The sequence below is a fragment of the Aspergillus ambiguus genome (genome assembly GCF_047715705.1).
Source record: "Aspergillus ambiguus strain CBS 117.58 unplaced genomic scaffold BDV59scaffold_1, whole genome shotgun sequence".
NCBI lineage: Eukaryota > Fungi > Ascomycota > Eurotiomycetes > Eurotiales > Aspergillaceae > Aspergillus > Aspergillus ambiguus.
Genome location: NW_027395514.1, coordinates 1,584,384 through 1,611,492, shown reverse-complemented (window position 1 = coordinate 1,611,492; position 27,109 = coordinate 1,584,384). Strand labels below are relative to the sequence as shown.

At 54.7% G+C, this 27,109-nt stretch overlaps 10 protein-coding genes across 10 annotated transcripts; 4 read left to right on the top strand and 6 right to left on the bottom strand.

The window, feature by feature from the left end:
• Positions 1–1,363: 1,363 nt before the first annotated feature.
• Positions 1,364–3,836, top strand: BDV59DRAFT_190341 (multicopper oxidase-domain-containing protein; the record flags this gene model as incomplete). The annotated part of the gene is made up of 8 exons (XM_073691740.1): positions 1,364–1,711; positions 1,767–1,866; positions 1,927–1,950; positions 1,996–2,412; positions 2,466–2,509; positions 2,573–2,717; positions 2,766–3,358; positions 3,423–3,836. 8 exons carry the CDS (start codon positions 1,364–1,366, stop codon positions 3,834–3,836), a joined length of 2,085 nt encoding a protein of 694 aa, XP_073553453.1.
• A 551-nt stretch (positions 3,837–4,387) lies between these two features.
• On the bottom strand, positions 4,388–6,202 carry BDV59DRAFT_197570 (putative MFS hexose transporter; the record flags this gene model as incomplete). The annotated part of the gene is made up of 5 exons (XM_073692953.1): positions 4,388–4,896; positions 4,949–5,383; positions 5,438–5,799; positions 5,848–5,979; positions 6,030–6,202. 5 exons carry the CDS (start codon positions 6,200–6,202, stop codon positions 4,388–4,390), a joined length of 1,611 nt encoding a protein of 536 aa, XP_073553452.1.
• A 2,390-nt stretch (positions 6,203–8,592) lies between these two features.
• On the bottom strand, positions 8,593–8,991 carry BDV59DRAFT_197569 (uncharacterized protein; the record flags this gene model as incomplete). Its single annotated transcript, XM_073692952.1, has 1 exon — positions 8,593–8,991. One exon carries the CDS (start codon positions 8,989–8,991, stop codon positions 8,593–8,595), a length of 399 nt encoding a protein of 132 aa, XP_073553451.1.
• A 215-nt stretch (positions 8,992–9,206) lies between these two features.
• BDV59DRAFT_197568 (uncharacterized protein) lies at positions 9,207–9,613 on the bottom strand (the record flags this gene model as incomplete). Its single annotated transcript, XM_073692951.1, has 2 exons — positions 9,207–9,457; positions 9,514–9,613. The coding sequence occupies 2 exons, from the start codon at positions 9,611–9,613 to the stop codon at positions 9,207–9,209; spliced, it is 351 nt and encodes a 116-aa protein (XP_073553450.1).
• A 203-nt stretch (positions 9,614–9,816) lies between these two features.
• BDV59DRAFT_167347 (beta-glucosidase) lies at positions 9,817–13,248 on the bottom strand. The gene is made up of 3 exons (XM_073687888.1): positions 12,615–13,248; positions 12,387–12,558; positions 9,817–12,316 (listed from the first exon to the last, which is right to left on the bottom strand). Exons 1-3 carry the CDS (start codon positions 13,143–13,145, stop codon positions 9,885–9,887), a joined length of 3,135 nt encoding a protein of 1,044 aa, XP_073553449.1. The 5' UTR covers positions 13,146–13,248; the 3' UTR covers positions 9,817–9,884.
• A 728-nt stretch (positions 13,249–13,976) lies between these two features.
• Positions 13,977–17,424, bottom strand: BDV59DRAFT_167344 (putative mRNA-nucleus export ATPase (Elf1)). The gene has a single exon (XM_073687887.1). It carries the CDS (start codon positions 17,191–17,193, stop codon positions 14,572–14,574), a length of 2,622 nt encoding a protein of 873 aa, XP_073553448.1. The 5' UTR covers positions 17,194–17,424; the 3' UTR covers positions 13,977–14,571.
• Positions 17,425–18,107: 683 nt separating this feature from the next.
• On the top strand, positions 18,108–19,940 carry mcsA (putative citrate synthase Cit1). Its single transcript, XM_073687886.1, has 3 exons — positions 18,108–18,333; positions 18,385–19,524; positions 19,591–19,940. Exons 1-3 carry the CDS (start codon positions 18,286–18,288, stop codon positions 19,789–19,791), a joined length of 1,389 nt encoding a protein of 462 aa, XP_073553447.1. The 5' UTR covers positions 18,108–18,285; the 3' UTR covers positions 19,792–19,940.
• Positions 19,941–20,243: 303 nt separating this feature from the next.
• Positions 20,244–22,915, top strand: BDV59DRAFT_206963 (transcription factor domain-containing protein; the record flags this gene model as incomplete). The annotated part of the gene is made up of 4 exons (XM_073694900.1): positions 20,244–20,327; positions 20,445–20,770; positions 20,825–21,851; positions 21,905–22,915. The coding sequence occupies 4 exons, from the start codon at positions 20,244–20,246 to the stop codon at positions 22,913–22,915; spliced, it is 2,448 nt and encodes an 815-aa protein (XP_073553446.1).
• Positions 22,916–22,994: 79 nt separating this feature from the next.
• Positions 22,995–24,032, bottom strand: BDV59DRAFT_197563 (cupin domain-containing protein; the record flags this gene model as incomplete). Its single annotated transcript, XM_073692950.1, has 1 exon — positions 22,995–24,032. The coding sequence occupies one exon, from the start codon at positions 24,030–24,032 to the stop codon at positions 22,995–22,997; it is 1,038 nt and encodes a 345-aa protein (XP_073553445.1).
• A 1,525-nt stretch (positions 24,033–25,557) lies between these two features.
• BDV59DRAFT_197562 (FAD-dependent oxidoreductase) lies at positions 25,558–26,914 on the top strand (the record flags this gene model as incomplete). Its single annotated transcript, XM_073692949.1, has 3 exons — positions 25,558–25,812; positions 25,864–26,143; positions 26,196–26,914. 3 exons carry the CDS (start codon positions 25,558–25,560, stop codon positions 26,912–26,914), a joined length of 1,254 nt encoding a protein of 417 aa, XP_073553444.1.
• Between the last annotated feature and the right edge of the window lie 195 nt (positions 26,915–27,109).

The window sequence follows — 27,109 nt, the reverse complement described above, 5'->3', positions numbered from 1 at the left end:
GCCGGTTCGGACATGGGTCCTTGGCCTGTTGCAAGCCATGGGATGGGCTGCGCAGTTGGTGTCTTGTCACAACTTTTGCTGGCGTACTCAAGGATCATTCCTGCGTCTAAAGATTATTAGCTGGTCAGATCAAAGCGGCTCGGTCTTCGTTGGTATTCTCTGAAACAATGAGGTATTCTGGTAACACAAGCGCAACTCCTCGCGATCACAAATGTAGGTAATATATCAATGTGGGAACTTGCCCGATTATAGTAGCCATTCTGCTTCTTTGATGCACTTAATACATCTGAACATCAAAATGAACAGGAATCGACGTCAGATTTACGTTTAGGACGAAGAAAAGGAGTTATCACTGCCCCAATCTTCGGAAGTCAGACGACCGTTTACCCTTGCATGGCAAAAGAATGGGGAACTCCTAGCAGACGGATGTAGGGATTCGGAATTGGGGATCCTAAATCGGCCGTAGGGCATGATCGACTATGGGGGATAGTGGGTATTAGTAGGCAGAAAATACCAAGTACAGCTGTATAAGCAGTTACTCTGACAATGCTTGACGCCTACCTTGCAAAGATCAACATGCCTTGCGAGGCACAAATAGCTCATCAATATCAGATTGGAATTGCCAGATGTCCCAGGAGCGGCAAAAATTGGTACACAAAATACTTAGGACGTTTTCTGATGAAATCTTCGCCTTCATGTTATATGCTATCGAGTTTAACCATTATCGCTGGTAATATGGCTTATACTGCTAATGGACATCAGAATTAAGGTGCCACCTAAAAGTGCGAGACAGAAACGAAGAACATAAGTGCTTGTAGGTACCGGTTATAATGCCGAGAGCAACACTAAGTATTCGGACAAGCAAGAAGGGTGTAAAGACATTTCAATATTTCATAATTTCCCACTGTAACAACGAGATGTGTGTAGGGTCGCCAGCCGCATACTTTCGTCGCATATTTCGTAATATTTACGAAGACAACAGTAGTTACACAACAGTCTGTGATGCTACCAGAACAGGCAATTCATAGATTTTGCTGAATTTTCATCTCTACCCAGTAGGTTCTATGGTGGTTGGTTTGTCGATTTAGGAGAGTATGCCATAAGGGGGATATCGCGCATAACCGAGCCAATCTATATATTGATTATCCAAGAATCGGCGAACACATCTCAACGAGATATTTGGAGAGTTATGGCTTGTGATCTCTTCCGTATGTAAGGGAATGTCACCTTGCGTATAGTCTCAGATGATAGTCGTCGACATAAGAGCATGTTCTGTTCCCTGGCTAGACTATAAGTACCCATTCAACTCCGGTGTAGTGCCGGAACACTGGCTTTATCTGTCTTTTACGGCGAAGGAACCAAAATGATACTATCCAGGTTTTTCATTTCAATTATCAACTTTTTTGGCCTTCAAGCCCCTCTTGACTACCAGCAGGTTGCATTGACACCGGTTGAAGGTCATGGGAATGGGGGGCGGCCACCAAAACCTCCACCACCTCCAGAACCATTTCAACCACATGGCGCTCTGCCAAACCCATTTAATCCTGGCGGGGAGCCTATCAAGTGCGAATACCCAGAAATGAAGGGTTATAAACGCACAGAGAACAATATCTCTCAATGGCTCATAAGGAAAAAAGTGCCGTGGTATCGCCCTAACTACGACATCTCCACTGATTACGAAACGGAAACTCCTATGGGTATCGTAAGAAATGTGAGTTTCATGGACATCTTATTCTGAATTATGAAATAGTTGGTAATAGCTCTAGTATACTCTCGTGGTAAATGCCAGTGGCGGCCATATTTGGGATGGGAGGGAGCTTGGTAAAAGAGTACTTTTTAATAGTACATATCCAGGCCCGTGGATAGGTAAGTAGCCCTAATAGAAGCCCCGGCTTTAGACGGAGGAATCTAATAAACTGTCATTAGAGGCTTGTTGGGGTGACATACTCAGTAAGTAGCATAAAATATCCAGTCAATTATCAGCTAATGAAGAAGATATTACGGTCAAAAACGAATTGCCGGAAAAGGTAGATGGAGAAGGGCCTCACAATGGAACCGCGATCCACTGGCATGGGCTGCGACTCCTCAACGAAAATCTTGTCGATGGTGTGCCTGGTATTACTCAATGCCCGATTGCTCCTGGAAACAGCGCCAGCTACACGTTTAGGGCAAGACAATATGGCACAACATGGTACCATAGCCACTACAGCCTGCAGTACTCCGACGGCTTGCTCGGCCCTTTGACTATCCACGGACCATCATCGCATGCCTTCGACGAGAGCGTTTGGCCCATCATAATCTCCGACCACACCCGCCGGAGCGCCTTTCAGGAATACTACAGGGAGCAGTTTGTCATACAAAACCCTAAGGTGTCTCCCCCCAACCAAGAGAGCATCCTCATCAACGACCATGGTAATACTAGACCACTCTGGCGAGCAGCCGATTGCAATATTAACGAGCGGCAGGGAGTTATGCTGGCCAGCGCCCTGATCTCCAGTACAAGTTACCGGTCAAGAAGGCAAGTCAAGAACACCCAAAAGCACATGGGAGCTATGTTCTTACATACCCCTAGGGCAAAAAGTACTTACTAAGACTAATAAACGCGTCGACAAGTACCACTTTTGTGTTCAGCATTGATGATCATAAGATGACTGTCATCGGTACCGATTTAGTGCCAGTCCACCCGCACGAGACGGACCGTGTCCGCATTGGAATCGGTGGGTAGACTAGTCTCATTGTGTGTAGCACTTCTAATCGTGTACCAGGCCAGCGATATCATGTAATTGTTGAAACTAAGAAAGATGTCGACGACAACTCAGCATTCTGGATTCGGACGCATCCTTCCGATGGGTGTCATGGTTTTTTCCCCGGGCCGCCGGATGGAAGACAGGGGATCCTTTGGTACCCGCCTAACGGTAACCCTGACGACAAGAAAGCCCAGAAACGTATACCAGAAACTAGCTCTACGATGTTGGACACTTCCTGCAGGGACATGATAAGCTATAAACCCATTCTAGAGTGGAGAGTAGACAAGCCACCTCTGATAGATGACGAGAGCGATTATGACATAAACCAAGCTACTATCAAACTCTGGCGATGGAACCTTACGAAGGACAACCCTACTGCTGCTGACGACAGAGTGAATTACTGGAAAGCCTTGGACGATCATGTCTGGGTGGACTACAGCCACCCGTCAGTAAATACTATTTCGAACAATGGCGAGTTTGGCAATCACACTGCGGTAATGAAAGCTAAGCCAAGCAACCCAAACAAAACCGTTTGGAATTATCTTCTGATCATTGGAGGGAGGCGCGAACGACGAAGTAGGGGAGGACTGGTAGTACCAGCATATCATCCCGTAAGTTTCTTTTCATCTTGAGTCCCCGTATCTGGACTTTAACTAATAGGCCTATCCTATTTAGATGCATCTGCATGGTCATGACTTTGCACTCCTTAAGTATTCCACTGTGCCATATGAAGGGTTGGACTCTATCGCGCCGCACACCCTCAATCTCACAAACCCAGTGCGGCGCGATACCGTTCTCCTGCCAAACGACGGATTTATATTGATTGCATTTAAATCCGACAACCCGGGCGTATGGGCATTACACTGCCATATCGCTTGGCATGCGTCTGCTGGGCTGGCCCTTCAGATCGTGGAAGAGCCAGAGAAGTTAAGGGAACAACTTAATCCCAATACTCACGGGCTATCGGAGGAACAGAAGAGGTTGATAAGGCAAAACGATCAAACTTGCAAGGACTGGGATGCTTGGTACAAGGAGCGTCTGGCACATTTGAAGGCAGGGGAGCGCTTTCGGGACGATTCGGGCATTTAAATGTGCAGGGCTTTCTAAAACAATGATACCGAGGAAAGGGGAGGTACCACAAAGGCTCAATGTAAATCCTTGATATCATGTTGAGGTGGAGAAAAATGGGAGAATGCTTTCTAGTAGGCAAATCACGGCTTTAAACTACCCTTATAATCTTAAGGGTAGTGCCAAACTTTAGATTTCCAGGACCCCCGGAGTCTGCAGGATCCCCATATAAAACTGTGCGGGGGAGGAGTGGTCCCGAAGTCGTCGGGCCGCGTATACCTACTGTGTAAACACGGCGAGGGTTGGTTCAACCAAGGCTCATCGGTACAATACTTCGTACTCCATACGGTGGTACTCGTGATTATGCACCGTCAGCCCCTACTGTCACGTCACATATGCATACGCCGTAATCTGTCCTACCGATATCTCAAAGGACAGGTGGGAGAATATACTGATAGAATTAATAAGACATAAGAAAAAAAAAAGAAGCCTAATCCACGAAGTAAATACAGCCCATCACACCAAACCACCACGCGAAACAAACCCCAAGAATTGAAGCAGCACGGGGTCTCCTACGCGGCCGTCTTGGGTGACGCCATCTCCTTACTGGTGATCTCCTCGTGATACTCGGCATGAATCTCCTTCTCGACCTGGTGCAGGTCAATGTGCGCGACAGCATTCTCGCCGTCGAAAATCCTCGCCACTTCTTCCAGGGTCGGCCCCTTGGTCTCAACGTAGACGAAGTACACAAACACCAGCTCCACCAGATCCCACAAAGTGTAGAACAGCATAAAGTTCCAGTGGTTGGGCAGGTTCTCCCAGGCGACCATGTTGGTCTGGTTACCAATGGCCAGGATGGCCTGCACCGTGATGTTCATGATCATCATACCCTTGGCGCGCAGCTTGAACGGGAGCACCTCGAGCGCATAGGCGATGAGCAATCCGGAGAAGCCGATGTCGTAGAAGACGCCGAAGAGCCAGATGAAGACGAGCTGAGCGTAGCCGGAGCCTGTGTTCGTCTCGCCGGAGTTTTCGTAGACGGCACCTGTGATGGTCCAGCAAATGAAGGAAGTCGTCATTCCTAGGTATCGCGGTCAGTAACAGAGGCACAATGCCAGGTAGCAACTACTCACCAGCAGTGGAAATGAGGAACAGAGGACGACGACCGAACCGATCGACCTGCATGGCCGCCGCGATAGTGACGATGATATCCAGGATGGTCTTTCCGGTGCTCAGGCCGAGCTTCTGGTTCTGGCTGGTGATACCGGCACCCTCATAGATCGTGTTCATGTAGTTGGAAAACAGAGCGTTACCGGAGTACTGCGAGATGATTCCCAGCGAGATGATGATGGCCAGACGCCAGAGGTTGCCCTTTGTCTTAACAAAGTCCAGGTAGCTACTCTGCTCTCCGGCATCTTTCTCCAGACGGATGGTCTCTCGGATCTCACGGTACTCGAATTGTACAGTTGAATTGTTGACGTCGCCGCCGCCGTGGTACTTGGTCAGGATGGAAAGAGCCTCTTCATGACGTTCCTTTGAGATGAGGTAACGGGGAGACTCGGGGATCCCTAGACGGAATTAGCTTGCTGATCGAGGACCAAAACGCTTGGACAGGTACATACACCAGATAAACAGGAGCTGGATGAGAGAAGGAATGATCTGAAGGAAGGTAATTGACCTCCAGGCCCAGTCGTTGGGCACGTAAGAGGTACCCCAGCCAATAACGGATACCAGCAGAGCACCAGCGTTCCACAGACAGTTATAAATGGAAGTAACTGGCCCGCGGTGTTGAGGGTGGCAGATCTCCACAAGGAGCAGAGGAGAGCACATTTGGGCCAGCGAGTTGCCGAAACCCAGGATAATACGACCGGCAATGTACATGCCGTATCCGTTGGAGGCGGTACCGACAACACCACCCACAACCATGAAGCAACATCCAAGGATGATGGCAGTCTTGCGGCCATAATTGTCGGCGATGTAGGGGCTGTATTCTGTCAGGAACGAAAGAAAGACAGGACAGGGCACATCTTACGTAATGAAGAAACTGATGATGGAACCAATGTTGAACATATTCACGAGAAGACCCAACCAGTTGGCCTGCTGGACCTTGGGGGAGAAGAAATTCGTCCAAGTGTCCATCATCTGGGAGGTGTTGACGAGCATACTGAGGCGAATCAGCTTACACATTGGTAATACCAGCATGGGAGAACTTACCCATCGTAACCAGTGGTAGCCGAGGCGACCATCAACACCACTGCCATCAGATACAACTGGCGCAGATGAGGCTCCTTCTTCCAATTGACCTTCTCAAACTCAGGTGCCTCGGCCTGAATGGCATGGACGTTGTCCTCTGCGCCCTTGGCGCCGATGTTGGCGATCTGAACCATCCTGATGCTATAGCAAATAGCGAACTCCCAGACACAATCTAGATGGACGATGAAGGGGTTGGCGCATCACGGCCGGTCTCCAAATGGGGGTTTCGGCCCTATATAACTGATTTGAAGAGGCAAGGTTGTTCATGCCGGGCTTGCCCCAACTAGGCCGAAGCTTGAACCAAGGCAAAATAGAGAAAGCACTTTACCAGGCGCAGGGTCCTGTGACTGATTGGTGTAATGAATTGAGCCGGAGACGACCCGGACACAATGGACGAACTGGATAAAACCTGCGGTGGCTTTAGCGAAGGTGGCCATCGAGATGATTGGATTGGCTAATAAGGACGCCAACGCCAGGATGCATCAGTCGACTCGACTTCATTTATTCTGGGGACCACAGCCCTTGGCGTCTTAAGTTGCTCGGCTGCACGGGCCGGCCCAGGTGGATTTGTATGCGTTGGAAGGCCTGGCCGTAAGGTTGTGCTGAATGAGAAGAGCTTACTGTCGTTACGTTTGGGTCGAACATCATTTGCGGCAGTCGAAGAACCTATACTACGATCAGCAACGCTGGATTTCACTTAAAATGCGATATGGTTGACGAGATTCTCCACCAACCCGTCTTTCCCCAGATCGTGTGGCAAACTACCGCCCCCCACGGATAAATTATCGCGTGGATTAGGCCCAGTGAAGGGGCTCGGTAGGTGTGTCTACCCCCCGCATGGTGCCTGACATCCCTGCGCACCTCACGCTTTTATCCAGGCGGCGGCCACTCATCTACCGAGGTTCGTGGTTGACATGCTGCCGAGCCCAGACTAAGCAGAAACAGGGTCTAGCCCGTGCCACCAGTACAGGATCAGTGCGTCTGCAAAATTCCGGACAGTTTCTGACATAGACTGGAGGGCTGTAATTCAGCCGGGAGGCAAGTTCTCTCTGTTGCGGAAATTAGGCGCAGACATGGTCAACAAAGCAACTACTTGCCAGCCACTGGAAAGAAGGGTCAGATGCAGAGCATCAAGCTCAAAATAGGCTAGTAAAGCGTGCTAGTCGGTGTGATACGAGGTTCAGGGCAGCAGAATATGGGCTAGACCAGCTTCTGACACTAGGACGACCGGGTGGGGGACGTGGCAGTCGGTTAGCCGGAGAGGTGCAGGAAAGCTGCCAATCCTGGCTGTTCATTCGTCGGCCCGAATGCCCCGGTGACTGCAGGTTCAGGCAGGCCATCTACTGGAGCCTGACTTGTGGGCAGTTGGTTCTCGTCGGTAGCGAAACCAGTATCCTCCATCTAGGTAGGTAAAGCAGACACCGGGTTCAGATGCATTTAAGGATATGGAATTTCCTAAGACGACTTCTAGAAGGATGCGTTGCCCCTGAGACAGCACAGGTGGATAGGTTTATGGATGACAACAGTCAAATCACTATTGTTTCGCAACAGCTGACCAGCGAAGACGTGGTTGTAATGTAATCAATAGTAACAGGCTTCACAGGGCTGAATACTCGAAAATTGTGATATAGTACACGGCAAGGACGCATACTTGCATCCTGGTTCTAGGAACAGGGCCTACGTTCAACCTATGGCTGATTGTCCGTGGCGCGTGACAAGTTTCCAGAGGCAGAAAACCAAGTGCATGGATATAGGATATAGAAGCTAATGAAATCGCCACCTCGTGCTAACTCGCACAGTCCAGTCCCTCGCACTGTAGTCCACCTTGCTATCCGAGCGCCACACCTGTAGCTGCCCACAATCTAGAATGTGGCCGAACGCTTGCATGGGGGTTTGCGCTATGGACTAACTCTGACCTTCAGTCTGGGCTGCATCGGAGCCACTACATGCGATCAGAAATCGATGTTGACAGGTGCCGTTGGACTTCCGATGCCGACACATATATCGCCTCTTCCTCAGCAATACTGGTCACGCGACGAGACATATCTCAAAACGCCTCTCAGATGAAATGATTGACACACAACAAGAGTGCCTGTAAGCGACACCACGTGGAAGCATGCTATCGTGACCCCATCCATCCGATGTTCGGGTCGGGAGAGGCTCATGAGTGGTTCAATTACCAGCAGGCGCGTCGCTAGAGATGAACCCGGCGGCTGATATCTTCGGCGTGTCTCCCATATTATCCTTTTCTACCGCGTGGTGGCGTACCGGGCCGTGAATTGTTGGCCGAGGGGTAGGTACATCGTAGCAATGCGCATATCCACCGGAGTATGTTTGGTCACTGTGCGGTAAGCCGTATTCGATGCTGACAAAATGAAGACCCGACTGCTACAGCTGCCAGCACACGGCTGCATAGCCCAGGCAATCGACCAAAGTATACACCCCCAGTGCACTAGCACATGCGACAAATTCCTTCAACCGGAACCCGCAAACCAAAGCACTCCAATAAACAGAGCCGATACAACTAGGCAACTGTGCAAGACACCTGCGACGCCTTTGCCGTCCCCCCTTTTCCTCTCCCCGAGGCACGTGAAAGGCTTCGATCCAGCGAAGGGCGCCGTCGGATCTCCTCGTCTTCGCACCTCTTCACCGGCTCCGGGGTCGCGACCTCGCTCAAAGCCTCAAACATGTCCGTTTCCGCATCTCGCTCTGCATGCGAGCAGCTGGACAACCGCTGATCCAGCGACGGACGGCGTGCTAGGTCGGCCTCGGTGACCCGTTCGATGGGCTCGGGCGAGGCGACCTCGCTTAGGGTCCGGTGGAAGTCTTCGCCGTCTTCTGCAGCGGTGTCTTGGGGTGATGTTGGGCGAGGCGAAGTTTTGGGCGTTGATTTCCGGCGGTTTATGGGCATTTCGGAGGACATGGGAGTCTTGTTTGGATGCTGTTGGCGATGCATGGGAAGTATGGGCCTGATGTCATCTCCCGTATAGTTTACATGGTGGCAACCATCGCCGTGGCAGGGGTATCATATGGTCGATGAGGTCATTTACATGTATCAGATAAAGGGCAGTATTCCAAGCGTTCGTAGAATATAGAGTGGTTCCTGTATACGTCCATATCTGTAGCCTCGGTCGGTCTCTATGCTAACAGTCGACGGAACCAAGACCGCCTCTGGCCGCGTTGATAGTCGGGGGTGCATACCGACGAACGTCGCGGGTTGTAGAATTTCGTCCGACAGAGCGGACAGCTGGCGTCCTCGCAGCACAACCAGCAGTCAATGCAGGGGAGATGCAGCACATGGCCGCACGGGAGACGGCGATATGAGGCGGTGGCGGCGTCCAGCGTGTCCCAGCACAGGGAGCACCAGCCGGGCAGGGAGATACCGGGGTCTAAACCGTTCAGTAGGATCAAGGGCAAGCAAGGGGAGGACGTGCCTGTGACGTACTAGTCATGAAATCGCGCTGTCCGAAGTAGCATGGCATGCCCGACAGGAGCAGGTCGTCGGGCGTTAGGCTGGTTTTCTCTAGCAATGGCTGGTCATCCATGGGGAAGAAGGCATAGGTAGTGTAGAACTGTAGGAATTGGTGCAGACGGGGATTATAGGGTATTTGATGTGTTGTGTTGTATAGGAGAAAAGCATATTCAGACTTCTCCATGCACCAGTGGTACACGGGAGGTAGAAACCATATTTGTCAGGCTGGCGCCTTTTGACTCTGAACCGAAGTGTACGGGTCGGAAAGGACCGGGGGGGAAATGCATGCAATCCGTACATTACACCAAACAAGCTCTAATTACAAGTAAACTCCCTTCTATATGCTAGTAAAACCCAGTCAGCGGGAGATCGCGCGAACTCTGTCCAACACGGATCTCAAACTCGCCATCGGGCATAACCCAATTCTGCTCACGCACGCTCCAGTAGCTTAGGTCCTTCCGGCGCAGCGTCATCTCCACCTGCTGGTGCTCGCCCGGTTGCAGCGTCACCTTGGAAAAGTTGCGCAGCACGCGCTCCGGGAATTCGACGACTTCCTGCTCGCGCACGATCTTCACCTCTGGCTTGCTGTTGGCGTCTGCCTGCGAGTGAACCTCCACCCAGTTGCCGTCCTCGGTCACGCCCGCCGGGAACGACACGTACAGCTGCACGACCGTCTGGCCGGCGCGCGCGCCCGTGTTGGCGACGTCGACGGTGACGCGGGCCATTTCATCATACAGGGAGGGGTTTCCGCCAGTGCCACCGCCGGCGGGGGACGGGCGCTGTACCTGGTCGTAGCCCTCAGGGTAGAAACGGTACGCAGCGGGGGTGGTGCCGTCGAGAGTGTGCAGGTAAGGGTAGACGTATTTACGGAGCGGGCGCATGTGCGGCGGGAAGGTGACGTCCTGGCCGACAGGGGCGAGGAGGTCGTATTCCGGGGGTGGGACCGGGTCGGGCATGCGGGCGACAGGGAGGCGGGACTTGGAACGGAGCGACTCGATGCGTAGGTCGGAGACGCCGAACGAGGTGTAGGAGAGGCCGAAGCCGAACTCAAAACGCGGGGTGATGTTGAAACGGTCGAAGTAACGGTGGTCGATGTACAGGCCGTCCTCAAAGTCGACCTGGGGGACGGGCGCGTTAGGCTCGTACAGCACTTGCGCGCTGGGGCCGTAGTCCGCCAGGCTCTTGCCGACGGTGTAGGGCAGACGACCGCTGGCGTCAACGTCACCAAACAGTACGTCAACGAGCGCGTTGCCACTCTCCTGGCCGGGCAGATGAGCGAACAGCACGGCATGGACGCCAGGGAGGTCAATCCACGGCTCGACCACCACGGGGCCGACGGCATGCACCACCACCACGGTGCGGCCTTGTCCGTTGCCGCAGTTGCGCGCGACTGTGTTGATCAAGGAGTCGCCACCCTTCTGGACAAAGAGATTAGGCCGGTCGCCGTGGATGCCGCCCGCGGCGATGTAGCCTTCGCCGGAGTCGGCATTCACAAACACCAGACAGAGGTCCTTGTCGGCCGCGTCGGCAGGCATAACGGAGTTGCGCAGATACGCGCTGGTTTCAACGGGGCTTTGCCAGGCGTCGCGGAGAGCGTCCACGGGGCTGACGAGAAAGGGAAACTCGACAGTGCCGCTGCCCCAGCCGGAGGCCAACGTGCCCTGGTTGCAGCCGCGGTCGGTGCAGGCATTGGGACCTCTTGCCGGACCGGCGTCGTCGCCGTAGATTCCCACGCGATACGTTCCCGGGGAGGGGGAGCGGGACAGAGGCAGCGTGTTGTCGACGTTCTTGACCAGCACGGTGCCTTCGGCAGCGACGCGGCGCGCGATATCACCATGGCCAGCGCCGGCGTCCACGAACTTGTTTACCAAGGCGAAGTCGCCGCTCTGGGCGCGGTGCTGGACCCAGTCGAATTGCTCCCTGGTCCAGGAGGAGAAGTTCGGACCGCCGTCCCCGTCCGGCGAGGGGCGCTCCCATCCGTCCTGACCGAAGTGGTACCAGGCGGCGACAATGCGGGTGACCATGTCGTTGAGACGTTCGACCGGCACGGAGGTGTTCAGCACGGCGCGGGTCAGCTGGCTGCCCCAGAGCGGCTTGCCATCAGCCCAGCGCAGCCCGTCTCCGGGCATGCTCATGTCCAGGCCGCCAAGGGCGCTGTTGATGCCGGACCGCTGGGCCAGCCAGTCGGACTGGACGAAGCCCTGGAAACCTAGCTCATCCTTGAGGATGCCATTCAGCAGCTTGCTGTTCTCGCACGAGTGGCTGTTGTTGACCTTCTGGTAGGCGCACATGACGCTGGCGACGTCGGCGCGGATACTCTCGGCGAAGGGCCAGACGAAGACCTCATGAAGAGCGCGGTCTCCGATGTTGGCCGACATGGCGGAGGGGATGCCCCATTCAAAGGGCTGCCGGAAGTGCTCCTGCTCGTTCATCACGTAATGTTTCGCGGTGGCCATGACGCCGTTGCTTTGAATGCCGCGGATGGTCTCCGCGGCCGCGACACCCTGCAGCACAGGATCGGAGCCAAAGGCCTCCCAGTTGCGACCGCCAGCGGGCATCATGCCCAGGGGGCCCATGGATGGACCCAGGAGGACGTTGATCCCTTTCCGACGGGCCTCCAGGCCCATCGCAACACCGCGTTGATACATCAAGTCCCGGTTCCATGTGGCGCCGGTAGTCAAGCCGGGAGGGAAGGCGGAGATATGGTCGGCGTAGCGAATGCCCATGGGGCCGTCCTGCAGACACAGCGAAGGGAAATTGACATTCGTGGCGGGCCCTATGCCGGAGAAGGAACAGCTTAGATATTGTCCGAGCACGCCACATGGTGAAAACGAAGGAACACGTACCGGTATTGCCCACACACAAGCCCATCTGCCACCCCGTTCCGGTAGTGATGTTAACCTTCTCGGTGAGGGTCATCTGCGAGACCAATTGCTGTGCCTTGCGATAGTCCTCGGCCCAGTTCTCGAGGGAGCCTCCGCGCGGAGACGGGAACCAGGAATCCGGCGCCAGCATCGGCTACGTAGAGCGTCAGTGCATTTCCAACCAGTGTTTCTTCCCCAAAAATCACGTACATAATCCGGCTTCTCGTCTGGATTGCCTCTGGAGGCGGCAAAACTGAGGAAGGCCCACACCAACAAGGCTAAACCGACGATGACGGCGACCAGCGTCCGCCACCAGAACTTGGAGTAGTACACGGCGCGCCATCCCTGGCGACTATTCCGTCTGCGCATGTGGTCCAACCGGTGGCGCTGGAACTGGGCGTGTTTTTTGGTCCCATCGCCATAGTCGTCGGAGTCGTCATCGTCCAGATCGTACTGACGACTGGCAGCGAGGAGTTCCTGTTCAGCCTCGGTGATACTGTCCAGATAAGCCTCGACATCGCCGGACTTCCGGATGACAGGGACGTAGGCGGCCGCAGCATTGTTTTGGGAATTGGAACGATCTAGACGGCGTAGTTTGACCTTCTTCGAGCGGTTTTCGGGGTCATCATCGGAGAGATTGGAGAGGGGAAGGGAGTCGTCGGAGTCGTGGGCGTGGTCTTCTTCGGGGATAGAATCATGCAACGGGGCGTAGCGTTGGGAATCCCGGTAGGGAGGGGGCATGATGGGGGAGCATGAACGAGTGACTGGGGAGAGAGAGTGTAGAGAATGTAGAGAGAGTGTGTAGAGAAGGGTAGACAGTAGAAGGTGAGGGTTGAGGTTGAAGTTGAAATTGTGAAATTGTCGCCAAGAAAGGGGAAGGCGGATTACGTGTCCAGCCCTATGTCGCCATATGACGATCCGACGATCAGGGACTCGATAATAGTAATAGGTTGTAGTAATGGATAGGATTGTTAGAAGGTTGCTAGAATGAAGGATATACAGGAGGATATATGCAGAAAAATAAATGAGTGCTCGTATGTATAGATGCTGTATATCAAACACATCCCTTGTGTAGAATGACTATACGAATTATACCAACTCCACCGTACAACTATATAACTCACAAGCCACACATATCAAAGATAAAATCACAACCCGTGGAATCCCACAAAATTGACAGGCACTACATAAAAGTGAATGGAGAAGCAAAAATGAATTGAATTCCAGATGCAGTCATCTAATCTATCGACTGATGATGTCGTAACCCAAACACCTCTATATACCGCAGAAACGAAATGCAAACAAAAAAAAAAAAAAGAACCCAAGCAAACATCAGACCATGTACAGTCTATCGTCAAACATAACGCAGATTATTATGTCTTCTAAGCCTCATCATCAGTGTCAGGAGGCCGGGGGGTCCCCTTTGGACTCTGCAGCCACTCGAGGTGACGCAGACGACGACGCGCCTCCCGCTCCTTCAACTGGGCGCGAGTCAGCTTCTTCTTCTTCTTCGCCTTGAACTTCAGCTCGCCCTGCTCCTCGGCGCCCGAGTTGACGGCCGACGCCGCGGCGCTGGTGGCGGCCGAGGTGCCTGCCGGAGTGCCCGCTTGGGGCGAGTTGGCAGCGCTGTCCTCGAAGCGGTCGAGCGAGATGGCCGCATTGGTGCGGCCAACGACCCTGCCGTCGGCGACATGCAGCTGCTCCGGGCAGAGCGCACCGACAAACTCCTCGTTGTGGGAAATCATGACCACACCGCCCTTGAAGTCACGGATGGCCACCGCCAAACCTCCGAGGGAGTCCCGGTCCAAGAAGTTAGTCGGCTCGTCCAGCACCAGCAAGTGCGGGTTGTTCCACATGGCACCGGCCAGTACGACCTTGACCTTCTGACCACCAGAGAGGCCGGAGATCTGGTTGTGATTGGCGATCTCCGGGTCCAACCCGACGTCTTCGAAGTGCTTGGAGATCTCCTTGGGGTCCAGGTTGCGGAAGCCCAGACCCTCACGGGACGCCTCATGGTCATCGAACTCCTGGACCATCTTGAAGAATCCGAGGTTGAGCAAGGTCTCGCGGGAGATCATGGTGTTGTGCTTGGGAAGGAGGCCGACCCATTTCCTGAGATAGTTAGTACGGACACACGGGCCAGGGTCAGTTTATGATAAGGCGAGACTTACACTTCGTATTGGAAGGTCTTCTTGTACTTCTGCCGACCCATCAGAGCTTCAATGCGACGGGGTCCCCGGCCGTCGCCAAGGTCCACTGGCTTCTCCAGCTGGGCCTTGTCCTCATCGGTAAGGATACGGGTTTGCTTCAGGTACACTTCGCGGTCGTCACCATTCGCGTAACGCCATTGTAAGTACTGGCTGGGGGTCTTCTCCAGGTGCATCTCCACGTGCTCCAGCGCGTGCTGCTTGATGTATCCGATACGCAGGTTGGGATGCTTCTCGACCTTGCCGGTCTGGGGGATGGTCTCGCCAGTCAGCATCTTGATGAAGGTCGATTTCCCGGCACCGTTGCCACCGATGATGGCCACGCGGGAGGACAGCGTCAGGGTCAGCGAGGCATCAGTGAGGGAGGGCTTGCTTGCTCCAGGGTAGGTGTAGGAGCAGTTGGTCATGCGGAGGATGGCACGGGTGTTGGATTTGATACCAGCCAGAATACCCGGGGGCGGGAACTTGAACTGCACGATGGATGCGGAGAGGGTGTAGTAGCTCTTTGCTTCGGGCTTCACCTTGACAAAGTCGGCCAGGTTACCCTTGTAGCAAACGAGCTTCTTCTGCTCGTAGTGGTAGATGTCGGTGCAGACCTCATCCAGGAAGCCCGAGTCGTGACTGACGATCAAACTGGTGATCTCGGTGTGACTCTTGAGATACTCCTGCAGCCACTTCACGTTGGCGACGTCAAGATGGTTAGTCGGCTCGTCCAGCAGGAGCACATCAGCCTTCATGAGCATGGCACGGGCTAGCGCCAGCTTCATCTTCCAACCACCCGAGAGAGAACCGACACGCTGTGATTGACGGCCCTCGGGGCCATCGGTGAAGCCGAACTCAAGGAGCACCTTGCTGATGTGGTCCTGGCCCGCCTCGGCAATGTTGGGGTCCTTGGAGACGAATTCCAGAATGCTCAGATCGGCATCTTCGCCCTGGTTGTGCTCCACGAAGCACGTGCGCACAACATCCTGGGGGGGGAATCCCTCCAGCTTCTCGTTGGCGATACTGCGCATCAGGGTGGATTTGCCGGCACCGTTGCGACCGCAGAGGCCATACCGGTGGCCCTTCAGCAGACGGAGGTTGGTGTGCGAGAGGAGGAGCATACCACCGTAGGCAAGAGAGAAGTTGGCGTTGACAATCTCCACCTCGTTGGGGTCATCCGGCTCGGGTTGACCGTACTTCCGGTGATCTTCCTCCACGAAGTGGGAGTGCACGGCGGACGACACGGCCTCGTGCTTGTCCTCCTGGAGCAGTCCGCGCAGATACGGACCGACGCAGGCGGGGATCCGGTCGAGCATACGGACGTTGATATCCTCGCGCACCAGTTCGGAGATGTAGCTCTTGGCCAGGCCGAAGAGGGTGTGCATCTCCGGGACGGCGAGACCGCCGTTCTGCTGGATCTGGGGGTCCAGCACGGCGAGGACTTCCTCCGGGGAAGTCTTCGCGACGGAACCAGCCGCAACGTTGCTGTCGCTCATGGCCTTCTCCATCACGTCCAAGGCCCGAGTGGCCAGTTCACGCACTTCGGGCAGGGAGGCGCGGTCCTTGACGGCCTGCACACCAGGCTTAAGCTTCGGCAAGAAGGTACGGGCTTCGGAGGGGTCGTGGACGAGTTTGGTCAGGTTCTCGACGACGACAACGGTCCGCCGGAGGGTTTCCTGGGGGGTGGTGGGGGAGTTGAGGGAACGTTCGAGCAGCGGGGTCAACAAGGCGAGAACGGGGGAGGTGACGATGGCGACGAAGGTGGTCTGGGACAGAGCGTGGATGGCCTTCTGGAGGGTCTGCTCGGACGGCTTCTCCATGGTCTCGATGAGGAGGGGGATGCGCGGGGCAACGTCATCATTGGAAAGAAGGGTGGTAAGAGCGTTCATGGCCTTGGAGGCTCTCTTGGCGACTTCGTTTTTGAGATCGTGCATGCCGGACTCGACGAGAGGAATGAGCTCCTTCAAGGTCTTTCCCATGGCCTCACGGAGGAGATCCTTTTCCCGTTCTTCCTCCATAGAACCGGTACCGATCTGCGCCTTCAGAGCCATCTTCTCGACAAGGGCGTAGGCCCCGACAAAACCCTGCCACTTACCAGTGCCTTGACTGAGATATGCGGAGACGGCCGGCAGGAAGGCATTCACCAAGGCCTCGGGACGCAAGTTGGCGAAGAGGGCATCAATGGCATACTGGGCGGCCTCACGGACGACGGCTCCTTTGTCGGCGAGCGCCTCCAAGGCGAGATGCAGGACACCACCGTCCTGGAGGAGAAAGACGATTTCACTCAGAGGGTGTTCGCGGGGGAAACGCTCGAAGAGGGCGCCGAGGATCAGCATGGCACTCTCCCGACGGGCGCCATTCTTCTTATCGGCCGCAGCCTTTTTAATCTGGGAAAGGATATCATATTTTTGGAAACCGAGACAACCAACACTCTGGATGAGCAGGTTGGTCAGGGCATATGAGGCATCGAGGGACTGCTGGGAGGTCTCTGCGGTGAAGATGGTGTTGCAGAGGGAGGCGACCTCTTCCTGGGTGGGAGGGACGGCAGAGGAGGATTTGGCGACCACAGTAGGCATACCGGGGGACTCCGAATGGGGCATATCTAGATTATAGGATGGACAAGATGTCGCCTATTGGGGACAAGACGCACGAAAAGAACGATGTGAGAAGAAACGCAGAACTTTTGGCGCGGACGTCCCGGGGACGCAGCGAAGGAGGTAGCGCGAAGGGTATAATGCAAGGCGGCAGAAGAAACAAAAAAGAAGAGGGGAGAGGAGAGGAGAGGAGAGAAAAAGACGAGACGGAAGAGGGAGATGAAGATGAGGTTGAAGTTGAAGGCGAAACGGAAGAAAAATGATAACGGCGGGGCGATTTATTTTTTTTTACGGACCGGCGCTGATTGGCGGAGACCCCGCCAATCACGGCTGACCGCCTTGGGGCGTGCGGCTGACGTAGTGGACGTGTGGCGGTGCGTCAGCCTGTCGGTGTCTGAGGATGGCTGTGCTGATGCCTGACGGATGAGGCGTCCAGCTGGGGGACGCTAACCGGGTTGAGGTTACCCCGCACTTTTAACCGCGGATGTGCTTATCTAAGCCAGACATATGACGAGTATGATGGCGATTATGAATCTGATTATTATTATGAAGTAGCAGTACGATAGTTGACTGGGGATGTATTAGCTGTACTCTGAGTAAGTTGTCTATAGAATATGTGCCACTGGTAGGTACACTTCACGGGCGAAGCTGGATGGTTCTGTCTCCATCGGCATCTGATGGATCATGTGAACCTCCCACGAAGCATGTTCAGAGTAGAAGACAGAAGAATAGAATCAATAAGTAAATAAATAAAATAATAGTAATCACCGATATCGTCAGTAAAAATTCCATACCGTCAGTCAAAACTACCTACACGACCCCCCGTAATCCTCCTTCTGATCCGATCCCGGGCCTCGGTCGAACGACGCCGCGGCCAACCGATGATCCTCAACCATCGCGTTCGGTCATTCCTCTTCCGCCTCTCCTTTTCCTTTTTTTTCCTCTTCCTCCTCCTCTTCTTCTCCTTCTCTCCGAACTGTCCACATCCCTTCGTCCTTGTATCCTTCTTATAGCTCCTCAACCTCCCCTCCCTCCCCTCTCTAGCTGCTCTCCACGTCCCTTGCATCCTTACCCCTTGCTGCGCTGCAATTGACAGCTATGGCCATGTCCATGCGCTCCCCCCGCCATGCCTCCAAGCTGGCCAAGGTACGTCAGTTTCGTCCAAACCGCTTCAATTGCTCTCGCTCACCATCGTAGTCCGTCGCCTACACGGCTCGTCGCTCCTACGCCACCGAACCCGACCTCAAGACCGCCCTGAAGGCCGTCATCCCCGCCAAGCGGGAGCTCCTGCAGCAGGTCAAGGCTCAGGGCGATGACGTCCTCGGCGAGGTGAAGGTCTCCAATGTCATTGGAGGTATGCGTGGTCTGAAGTCCATGCTCTGGGAGGGCTCCGTCCTCGACCCCAACGAGGGAATCCGTTTCCACGGCAAGACCATCAAGGATTGCCAGAAGGAGCTGCCCAAGGGCCCCTCCGGCACCGAGATGCTCCCCGAGGCCATGTTCTGGCTGCTCCTCACCGGCCAGGTTCCCTCCACTAGCCAGATCCGTGCCTTCTCGCGCGAGCTCGCCGAGAAGTCGCATCTCCCCCAGGAGATCTTGACCTTGATCAAGTCCTTCCCCCGTCACATGCATCCCATGACCCAGCTCTCCATTGCCGTTGCCGCCCTCAACACCGAGTCCAAGTTCGCCAAGCTCTACGAGAAGGGCCTCAACAAGGCCGACTACTGGGAGCCTACCTTCGACGACAGCATCTCCCTGCTGGCCAAGATCCCTCGTGTCGCCGCCCTCGTCTTCCGCCCCAACGAGGTCGACGCCGTCGGCACCCAGGCGCTCGATGTCAACCAGGACTGGTCCTACAACTTTGCCGAGCTCCTCGGCAAGGGTGGCCAGCAGAACCAGGATTTCCATGACCTCCTGCGTCTCTACCTCGCGCTTCACGGTGACCACGAGGGTGGTAATGTCTCCGCCCACGCCACCCACCTCGTCGGTAGCGCTTTGAGCGACCCCTTCCTCAGCTACAGCGCCGGCCTGCTGGGTCTCGCCGGTCCCCTGCACGGTCTCGCCGCCCAGGAGGTCCTCCGCTGGATCCTGTCCATGCAGGAGAGCATCGGCACCAAGTTCACCGACGAGGACGTCCGCACCTACCTCTGGGACACCCTCAAGTCCGGCCGGGTCGTTCCCGGCTACGGACACGGTGTTCTGCGTAAGCCCGACCCGCGTTTCGAGGCTCTGATGGACTTCGCCGCCACCCGTCCTGATGTCCAGGCCAACCCCGTCTTCCAACTGGTCAAGAAGAACTCCGAGATTGCTCCGGGTGTGCTGACCGAGCACGGAAAGGTATGCATATATTCCTTATCCCCGTCGCCATATCCGAAAGAATACGCCAATGCTAACAATGCACAGACCAAGAACCCCCACCCCAACGTGGATGCCGCCTCCGGCGTGCTCTTCTACCACTACGGCTTCCAGCAGCCGCTCTACTACACCGTCACTTTCGGTGTCAGCCGTGCCCTCGGACCGCTGGTGCAGCTGATCTGGGACCGTGCCCTGGGTCTGCCCATTGAGCGGCCCAAGAGCATTAACCTGCTGGGATTGAAGAAGTAAACGTTGTCAGATGAATGATGTGAAGGATGTCCAAAATGATGTATCTATCTTTCTTTCTCTTTATTAGCCTGTTTGTTGTCCGTCGTTGATTGATCCACCCATTCCGATGGAATTGTGCGGTGTATGCCGAATAGAGCCTAGAAATAGACTGTGGATTAGACGTATCTCCTTGGGAATTTACGCTTGCCGCTGAAGCGAGCCAGTGATCATTAGAGCGGACACGGAAGGTCTGACTGAGATGAAGTTGATCAATCATGGCCTCGTTCTGCTACATTGATCTTCCAAGGGTTTAGTAACCGATAAGAGTACATGCGGCCAGTTTTCGGTCAAATAAAAGCCTACCCTTAAGGGGCCCTGCATTATAAGTCAAGTTACTAAATAATGGTGAACACCCAATTCCAGGCCACCTATAATGCGTCTTGCAGTTGATTCTCCTATATGTTGGGATCTATATGCAACCGCCTTTCCCTATACCCTTCGGCGACAACCACCACACCATATCAAAACGTGCCACCATCTACATCAATCCAGCAAACGTAAAATATCATAAACAAACCAAGTCAATCCTCTCCATGGATCTACCTGGTCCATCCCCCGTGACATATCACGGAAGGATCCGAACGTCTTCCCCGCACTCCATAGTGCCAGATAAGCCACCATCGACTAATTTATCTCCTATCTCTACTCTCTTCTCCAACGGATCCCTATCCCCTTCTTCCGGTCTGTCTCTGCCCGGATGTATCCCCTCAGTCTATCCTCCTCAAGCCATGCCAGAGCCAGGAGAAACTCCCCGACGCATCTCCCACGCCAATGCCCACCGCCCACCGCAGCATCGACGACGGGTTTGGCGTGCATGCGAGTCCTGTCGCAAGAAAAAGGTCAAGTGCGATGGATCAGATCCGTGTAAACCGTGCCTGGGATATGGGCTGCAATGTACATACCCAGAAGCGACCCCGCAACAGCGAAATGACGGCGAATCGTATGTGGTTGAACATGTCTGTTTATACAACACGCCGACTGACGCACTATGCAGGAGTGACATGTTTGACAGCCGGTTGCGGTCGCTGGAGGATATGGTAGCCAAACTGGTAGAAGTCCAGAGCAGTCAACTGCAGCCACAACAGCGAGAATCTCTTCCGCCGACGATCATGCAGGATGAAGCCCCGGCCTTGAACGCTCTAAACCCCAGCATGGGGCCAACCGCCGACCTGGTGGACACGGAACCTATGCGACTCGACGAGCTCTATTCCCCTGACTTGCAAGACCTACTCCTGTCCAGCGCAATTGACCCGTCGTTCTGGCCTCGACTTCCCCAGCCGGCCCACGTCCAGACCTACGCTGACTGTTTTGGTCAACTGGAAGTAGACAAATATGGTGAGACCCGGTATGTCGGACTGGGCGCTACCGTCTGCATTGTGGACAACTGTGCCGGTCTACGAAAACGCATCCAGACCGGCCTCGCGAACAAGGGATACGATCCACAGGAGTCTGTCCTAGATAGCTCGGCAACGTCTCCAGCGGTCAATGCAGCCTCCCCCATCGGATGGTGGGCTGGCGAGCTCCCTCCAGCTGGATTGATAGACGCTCTGACAGATCGGTATTTCTCGACCATCCATGTGCTCTTCCCGATCGTCTGTGAGAGGGCCTTCCGAGATCGCATCCAGCATCTTCTGCCCCAGCATGACAACGGTGGAGGATCAGCCCAAGACGAATCGCTGAGTTTGCTCTACGCCGTCTTGGCCGTCGCATCGCCGCAACTAACCCCAGCCGACCCGGTGTACACTCTTCCCGACTGCTGGCGCTACCAGGGCATCGACCTTGGCGCTCATTTCTTCTCCCTAGCGGTGACATCCATCCGCTCGCTCCCGGCGTCCATGACCGGGTCACCGACCGCAGCTCTCGACGGCGATCTCACGCAGAAGCCCTCTCGCACCGGCGTCCTAAACACCGTCATGGCGCGGGCGCTTCTCAGTGTCTACCTCACCGAAATGGGCATGCCACGCGAGGCATGGAAGATGCTCAGTCATGCCGTGCGACTCGGCCAGGACATGGGCCTCCACGTGAGTCTATCCCAACGCGTCCCATAGCACAAGCAGCTAACCAAACCCGGCAGCGCTCGCCCCGTAAGTTCCATCTGCCCAGCGACCAGCAGACTATCCGCCGCCGCGTGTGGTGGTGCCTCTACGTGATGGACCGGCTGCTGTCGATGAACCTGGGGCGGCCTCTCGCCATCGAAGACGCCGACTGCGACGTGGAGATGCCCAGCACGGCCGAGACGACCGCCAGCTTCATCGCAATGATCCATCTCTGTCAGATCATCGGGCGCGTCCTCCGCGTGAGCAACTCCGTCGGTAATGCCGCGCGGTGGCGCGACCCGGCCAACCACCCGGAGCTGCGCGCGACTGTGGACCGGTTCACCGTGCAGCTGGAGGAGTGGGCGGACGGACATATCCGGGACGTCGACACGACCGGCACACCGTATTTCCCGAACGGAGCTGGGATCGTCGAACGCAGCGTGCTGCAGTCGTGCTATTTCGCCACGGTGATCCTCCTGTTCCGTCCGTTGATGAGCAACCCGCACCGCGAGTCGCCGCTCGGCACCCAGCAGGCGATGCGGCGATGCTTCGAGGCGTCTATGGCGTGCATCCGGCTCACGGAAGGATACGTGCGTGTTGCCACGCTGTCGCACTATCTCGTCCTACACGGGCAGACGCTGTTCATCTGCGTCATCCTCCTGATGCATTGTATCCGGCTGACGGAGAATGAGGGCACGCTGCAGCATGCGGTCGAGGGCTGCCAGCGCGGCATTGCGTCTCTGATGGGGCTGGAGGCCGTGTGGATTGCTGCGCGACAGTGTCGGGCCATTGCCGAGGAGTATTTGGAGTTCACGCTGGATGTTCTCGAGCGGGGAAAGCGAGGGAGTTGCTCTTTTGAGCATGGGCATGATCCGGCGCCGGCTCAACCGGTCAACCCTACGCTGGGGGCGCTGAAACGCAGGTTGGAAGATGGACCTGGGGAGGGTGAAGCAAAGCGAAGACGGGAGACTACGACGCCGTCAGTGTATGGGGGTACTGCTTCGCCACGGCCGTGCTCTTTTCTGTTGAGGACGCCGACGCGGAGATAGATGCGTTCAGTGTTGTATTACGTGTTTAAACGATGTATATGTATGTGCCACGCAGATAATGAATTCCTATATACTAGTATCAACCCTCCCGCCAGAACCCCAGGTTCGTCAGCATGGGCTTATCCGAGAAGAAGAAGAGATAGACCGTCTCGTCAGCGTCCGCGAAATTGCGGAACTCATGCCAGCTAGGAAGAGCAAAGGAGTCTCCTGGTCCCCAGCGGAGGGTACTCTTGGATCCATCCAGATTGGTTACCTCTGTCCTGCCGGCTCCCCGATGAACCTGAAAGACATGGTTGGTAGTCTCCTTCCGGCGTGCGGAAGCCTTTCCAGCACTGATGCGCTCAGCATATGCACCGATGGTCGTCGATACGCTCTTCCCGGATGCAGGGAGGAGATACTCGCGCACGACCGCATCACCAGGCTCGGCATCGAGACGCGCCTGCATCTCCGTCCAGGGGAACTTCATCTGGGCCACGAGCTCGTCGGTATCTGGGAACGTGTCGCTCGGATGCGTGTCGCGCCCGAACTCCTCCAGGTAATGTTCCGTGAAGTCTACCGGGAAGGGCTTGAACAGGGGGATATTCAGCCCGTCCAACCAGATGATGTTTTCCGAACCGTCGTTGCCGTGGTCATGCCAGTTCCACACGGGCGTGATGATCAGATCACCGGGGCGCATGTACATCTTGCGGCCGGAGATGGCCGTGTAGCCGCTCTCGCCCTCGATTAGGAAGCGCACTGCGAACGGCGTATGGCGGTGGCAGACGGCCTTCTCGCCGGGCAGGATGAGCTGATGCGCAGCGAGCAGCGTGTCCAACGTGAAGGGCGACTCGTTGCGGCCCGGGTTGATCATGAGCACTGCGCGGCGTTCTGCCTCCCGCGCGTCCACCAGCTTTGCTGCCTGCAGGAGCAGGCTCTTTGTGTCGGCGTAGTGCCATACTGTGGGTACTTGCTTGCTGCGGGGAATGGGCGCTGAGATAGGCGCCCCGGTGTTCCAGAGGGGGACTAAACCTTGAGTCTTGATCTCGGCCTCCAGGGATGGTTTGTCCGTGACCCGGCTGGATAAGGCGTCCAGCTTTTTGGCCACAGCTGGCGAGGAGAGCTCTGTAATCGATGGCATTTGGTAGGGGCAGAGGCGTCGTTGTTTGTCTTGTATTGGTTGTTATGATGAACCTTGTTGTCCATCAAGGGATGTATATATGCGATCAACCGGATGGCGTTCGGATGCTCAATCCGGGCTTCCAGGCGGGACGTAGTACGCGTATGACTTGACCAGAAATATCAGAGCTTACGGCTGGATTTGGAGCAAGTATGGAATGCTTACGGGACTGATATGTAGCAACATACTTGGGATGACAACTACTGACAGGACTCTATCCAGGTCAACACTCTTGGTCCAACCTCATCTCCTTCCAAACCCATTGACAATGCATAGCTAATATGATTATGGCCCCTTAGCACCTCAAATAGTGGGATGCGACCCATTCTTTTCCAGTGGCTCTCCATGAACATTAAATTTCCCCGGACAATTTCTTCGGCATCGAACTCGCCGACGGATAGAAACAGCTCGGGAGATGGCTTGCCTGTATATGTCTTGAAGATGCCCAGAGCAGACTTTGATAATATCTCTTCATGGTTTTTCGTAGCGTAATATTCTGTCATATTTGCCCTTCTCCTTTCCTGGGACAGATCATACCATAGAGGCGCGCTCTGCAGCATCATACCTCTCGGAGCGACCCCTTGCTTTTCCAGAGCACCCGAAAATAAAGCCATGGCTAGATGGGCACCTCCGGAACTCTGCCCAAGGACGAAAATTTGTTCCGGATTCCCGCCATAAGTACCTACATGGGATTTGATCCATTCAAGTGCTGATACCACATCCTCTATTCCGGAGGGGAATTGTGCCTGAGGAAGCAAGCGGTATGTAGCTAGGACAGCCACCATGCCGTTCATTGCAAAATACCTCGCTATAGCAGGATTAGACTACGAAGATTCCAAAAGCACTCCGTGCCATACCTATATTCGCGTGAATGTGGGAAGAAATGTCGTTGTCGCCAGCCCGGAATCCTCCCCCATGGAAGTAGACAGTCACCCTCTTAGACATATCAATTTCCCCAGGTCCCCAATATATCTAGTATTGTTAGATGGTCCTTGTCCCGTATGGATCAGCACACCTACATCTAGTCGATGGCGGGGATCCGGTCCGTATCTGACAGCTTTTTCAGTTCTCAGAGGATACGTAGTTGCCATAGCAGCATGCTGTTTCTCAAAGAATTCCTCACATGCCTTGTTGACATCTAGATTCCATACATTTCCAAATTGAGCAATGAACTGCTGCGAATTATTGGAGGGAGACATTGTGGCTTCTGTATGACGAATGCTGGACGACTCGACTTATTGTGGTGCGCGTCTACGGACAGGAACTTCCTGAATAAAGTCTCGCAATACCAGAGCTTTGATATAAATTACGCTTCCGAGCACTTCCATGTAAAGGGCCGGTCATTAACGCCCGGAAGCGCGGGTGACAGATCCGGATACTGTCGCAGGAGCCCTAAGCCGCGATCCGGTGACAATGTGGATAAAAGGAAACAGGCAGTAGGTTTATCAGTAAGGTGTCATACATTGCAACTAACTGGCTGAAGACAATGGGTTCAATGATCAGTATACTGACGCGCCCCTCCACTCCATCTCCTAGCGAACAACATGTCCTGATCTGTGGCGCGGGGGTCGTTGGATTAGCCCTTGCTCAGGGCTGTCGCGAGGCCGGAATTCCCTACACACTTTTTGAGAGAGACGAAAATCCCTCGAGCCGAGCCCAAGGATGGGCGCTGACGCTACATTGGTGCTTGGATGCCTTGGAGCGAACCATAGGCCCAGAGCGAGCGGCCAAGTTAGACACCGTACGTACATTATGATCACAAGTTTGAGAAAATGACTCTGACCCATCAAAGGCCGTGGTAGATTCGTCTCTCAAGGAAGATGAAGGCAATTTCTTGTTCCTCAACGCCGCCACTTCGAAGCCTAAATACCGAATTCCACCATCCAAACGACGTCTCCGACTGCACCGGCAGAAGCTCCGCAATATTCTGGCTTCGGGACTGGACATCCAATATGGAAAAGCTGCAGAATCGTTCCAAGACCTACCAGATGGAAGAGTGCAGGTGACTTTCAAAGATAAGTCAACAGCGGTCGGAACTTTGCTGGTGGGCGCGGATGGAAACAACAGTGCGAGTATGCAGAGCCCGTCACAATAGCAATTCTTCAGCAAATCTGACAAATACAGTTCGCTCCCAGCTTTGTGCCCAACCAGCGCTGTACAGATTGCCCGTCAACCTGATAGGCGTGGTGCGACATTTCACTCCCAAACAGGCCAAGGCGGTTCGCGAAATCGACCCCTTGCTTTTCCAGGCACTGCATCCGGAAACCGGGAACTATCTGTGGTTTAGCATCCAGGAATGCATTCCGGAACCCAATGGGGAGACGTCGTACAAGGCCCTAGTGATCATTAGCTGGCTCATCCATGACGAGGCAAAGGATGCTATTCCCCCGACATCTCGCGAACGTATCCAGTTGATGAAGGAGCGAGCTGAAGGATTTGCGGAGCCGCTGCGTAGTATAGTGATGGATATTCCTGATGAAGAGGCGCTTACGACGCCTCTCCGGTTGGGTGACTATGTGCCGGATATCGATCGAAAGTGGGACAATCTACGTGGAAAGGTCACATTGGCAGGGGATGCGGCGCATGCAATGACCATGTATCGTGGCGAGGGTGCGAACCACGGAATTCTTGACGCAGCGTTGCTGGTAGACTCGATCAAAACTGTGATGACAGGAAAGGTTACCCAAGAAGAGGCAGTGAACATGTACGAGCAGGAAATGTGTACACGGACGAAGGATGCCGTGCTGAAGAGTCGGCGTGCTGCCTTGGACGCTCATGTGTGGGATAAAGTCAATGACGAGAGCCCATGCATCGGAGCGAGGATTCCTCCTGCTACTGCTTAGATGGAATTTTTGGTATTATTTATCAAATTGCCTCCCACTTCAACTTGTGATCATTTTGTGAATCGCATTCTGGGGGAAGAAAGTACATCAACATAATGCATATCTTCAAAAGCCATCACTACCGGGAAATAACACCGCCATGCCATGTTCCGTACAGTACACATCTATGTAATCAACACTGGACTTATCAGCGCT

Coding starts and splice junctions, on each gene's coding strand:
- BDV59DRAFT_167347 (XM_073687888.1), bottom strand. CDS start 13,145: ATGCCCCCTCCCTACCGGGATTCCCAACGCTACGCCCCGTTGCATGAT. Junction 12,559..12,614: donor CAGACGAGAAGCCGGATTAT/GTACGTGATTTT, acceptor CGCTCTACGTAG/CCGATGCTGGCGCCGGATTC. Junction 12,317..12,386: donor CTTGTGTGTGGGCAATACCG/GTACGTGTTCCT, acceptor TCTCCGGCATAG/GGCCCGCCACGAATGTCAAT.
- BDV59DRAFT_167344 (XM_073687887.1), bottom strand. CDS start 17,193: ATGCCCCATTCGGAGTCCCCCGGTATGCCTACTGTGGTCGCCAAATCC.
- mcsA (XM_073687886.1), top strand. CDS start 18,286: ATGGCCATGTCCATGCGCTCCCCCCGCCATGCCTCCAAGCTGGCCAAG. Junction 18,334..18,384: donor ATGCCTCCAAGCTGGCCAAG/GTACGTCAGTTT, acceptor TCACCATCGTAG/TCCGTCGCCTACACGGCTCG. Junction 19,525..19,590: donor TGCTGACCGAGCACGGAAAG/GTATGCATATAT, acceptor AACAATGCACAG/ACCAAGAACCCCCACCCCAA.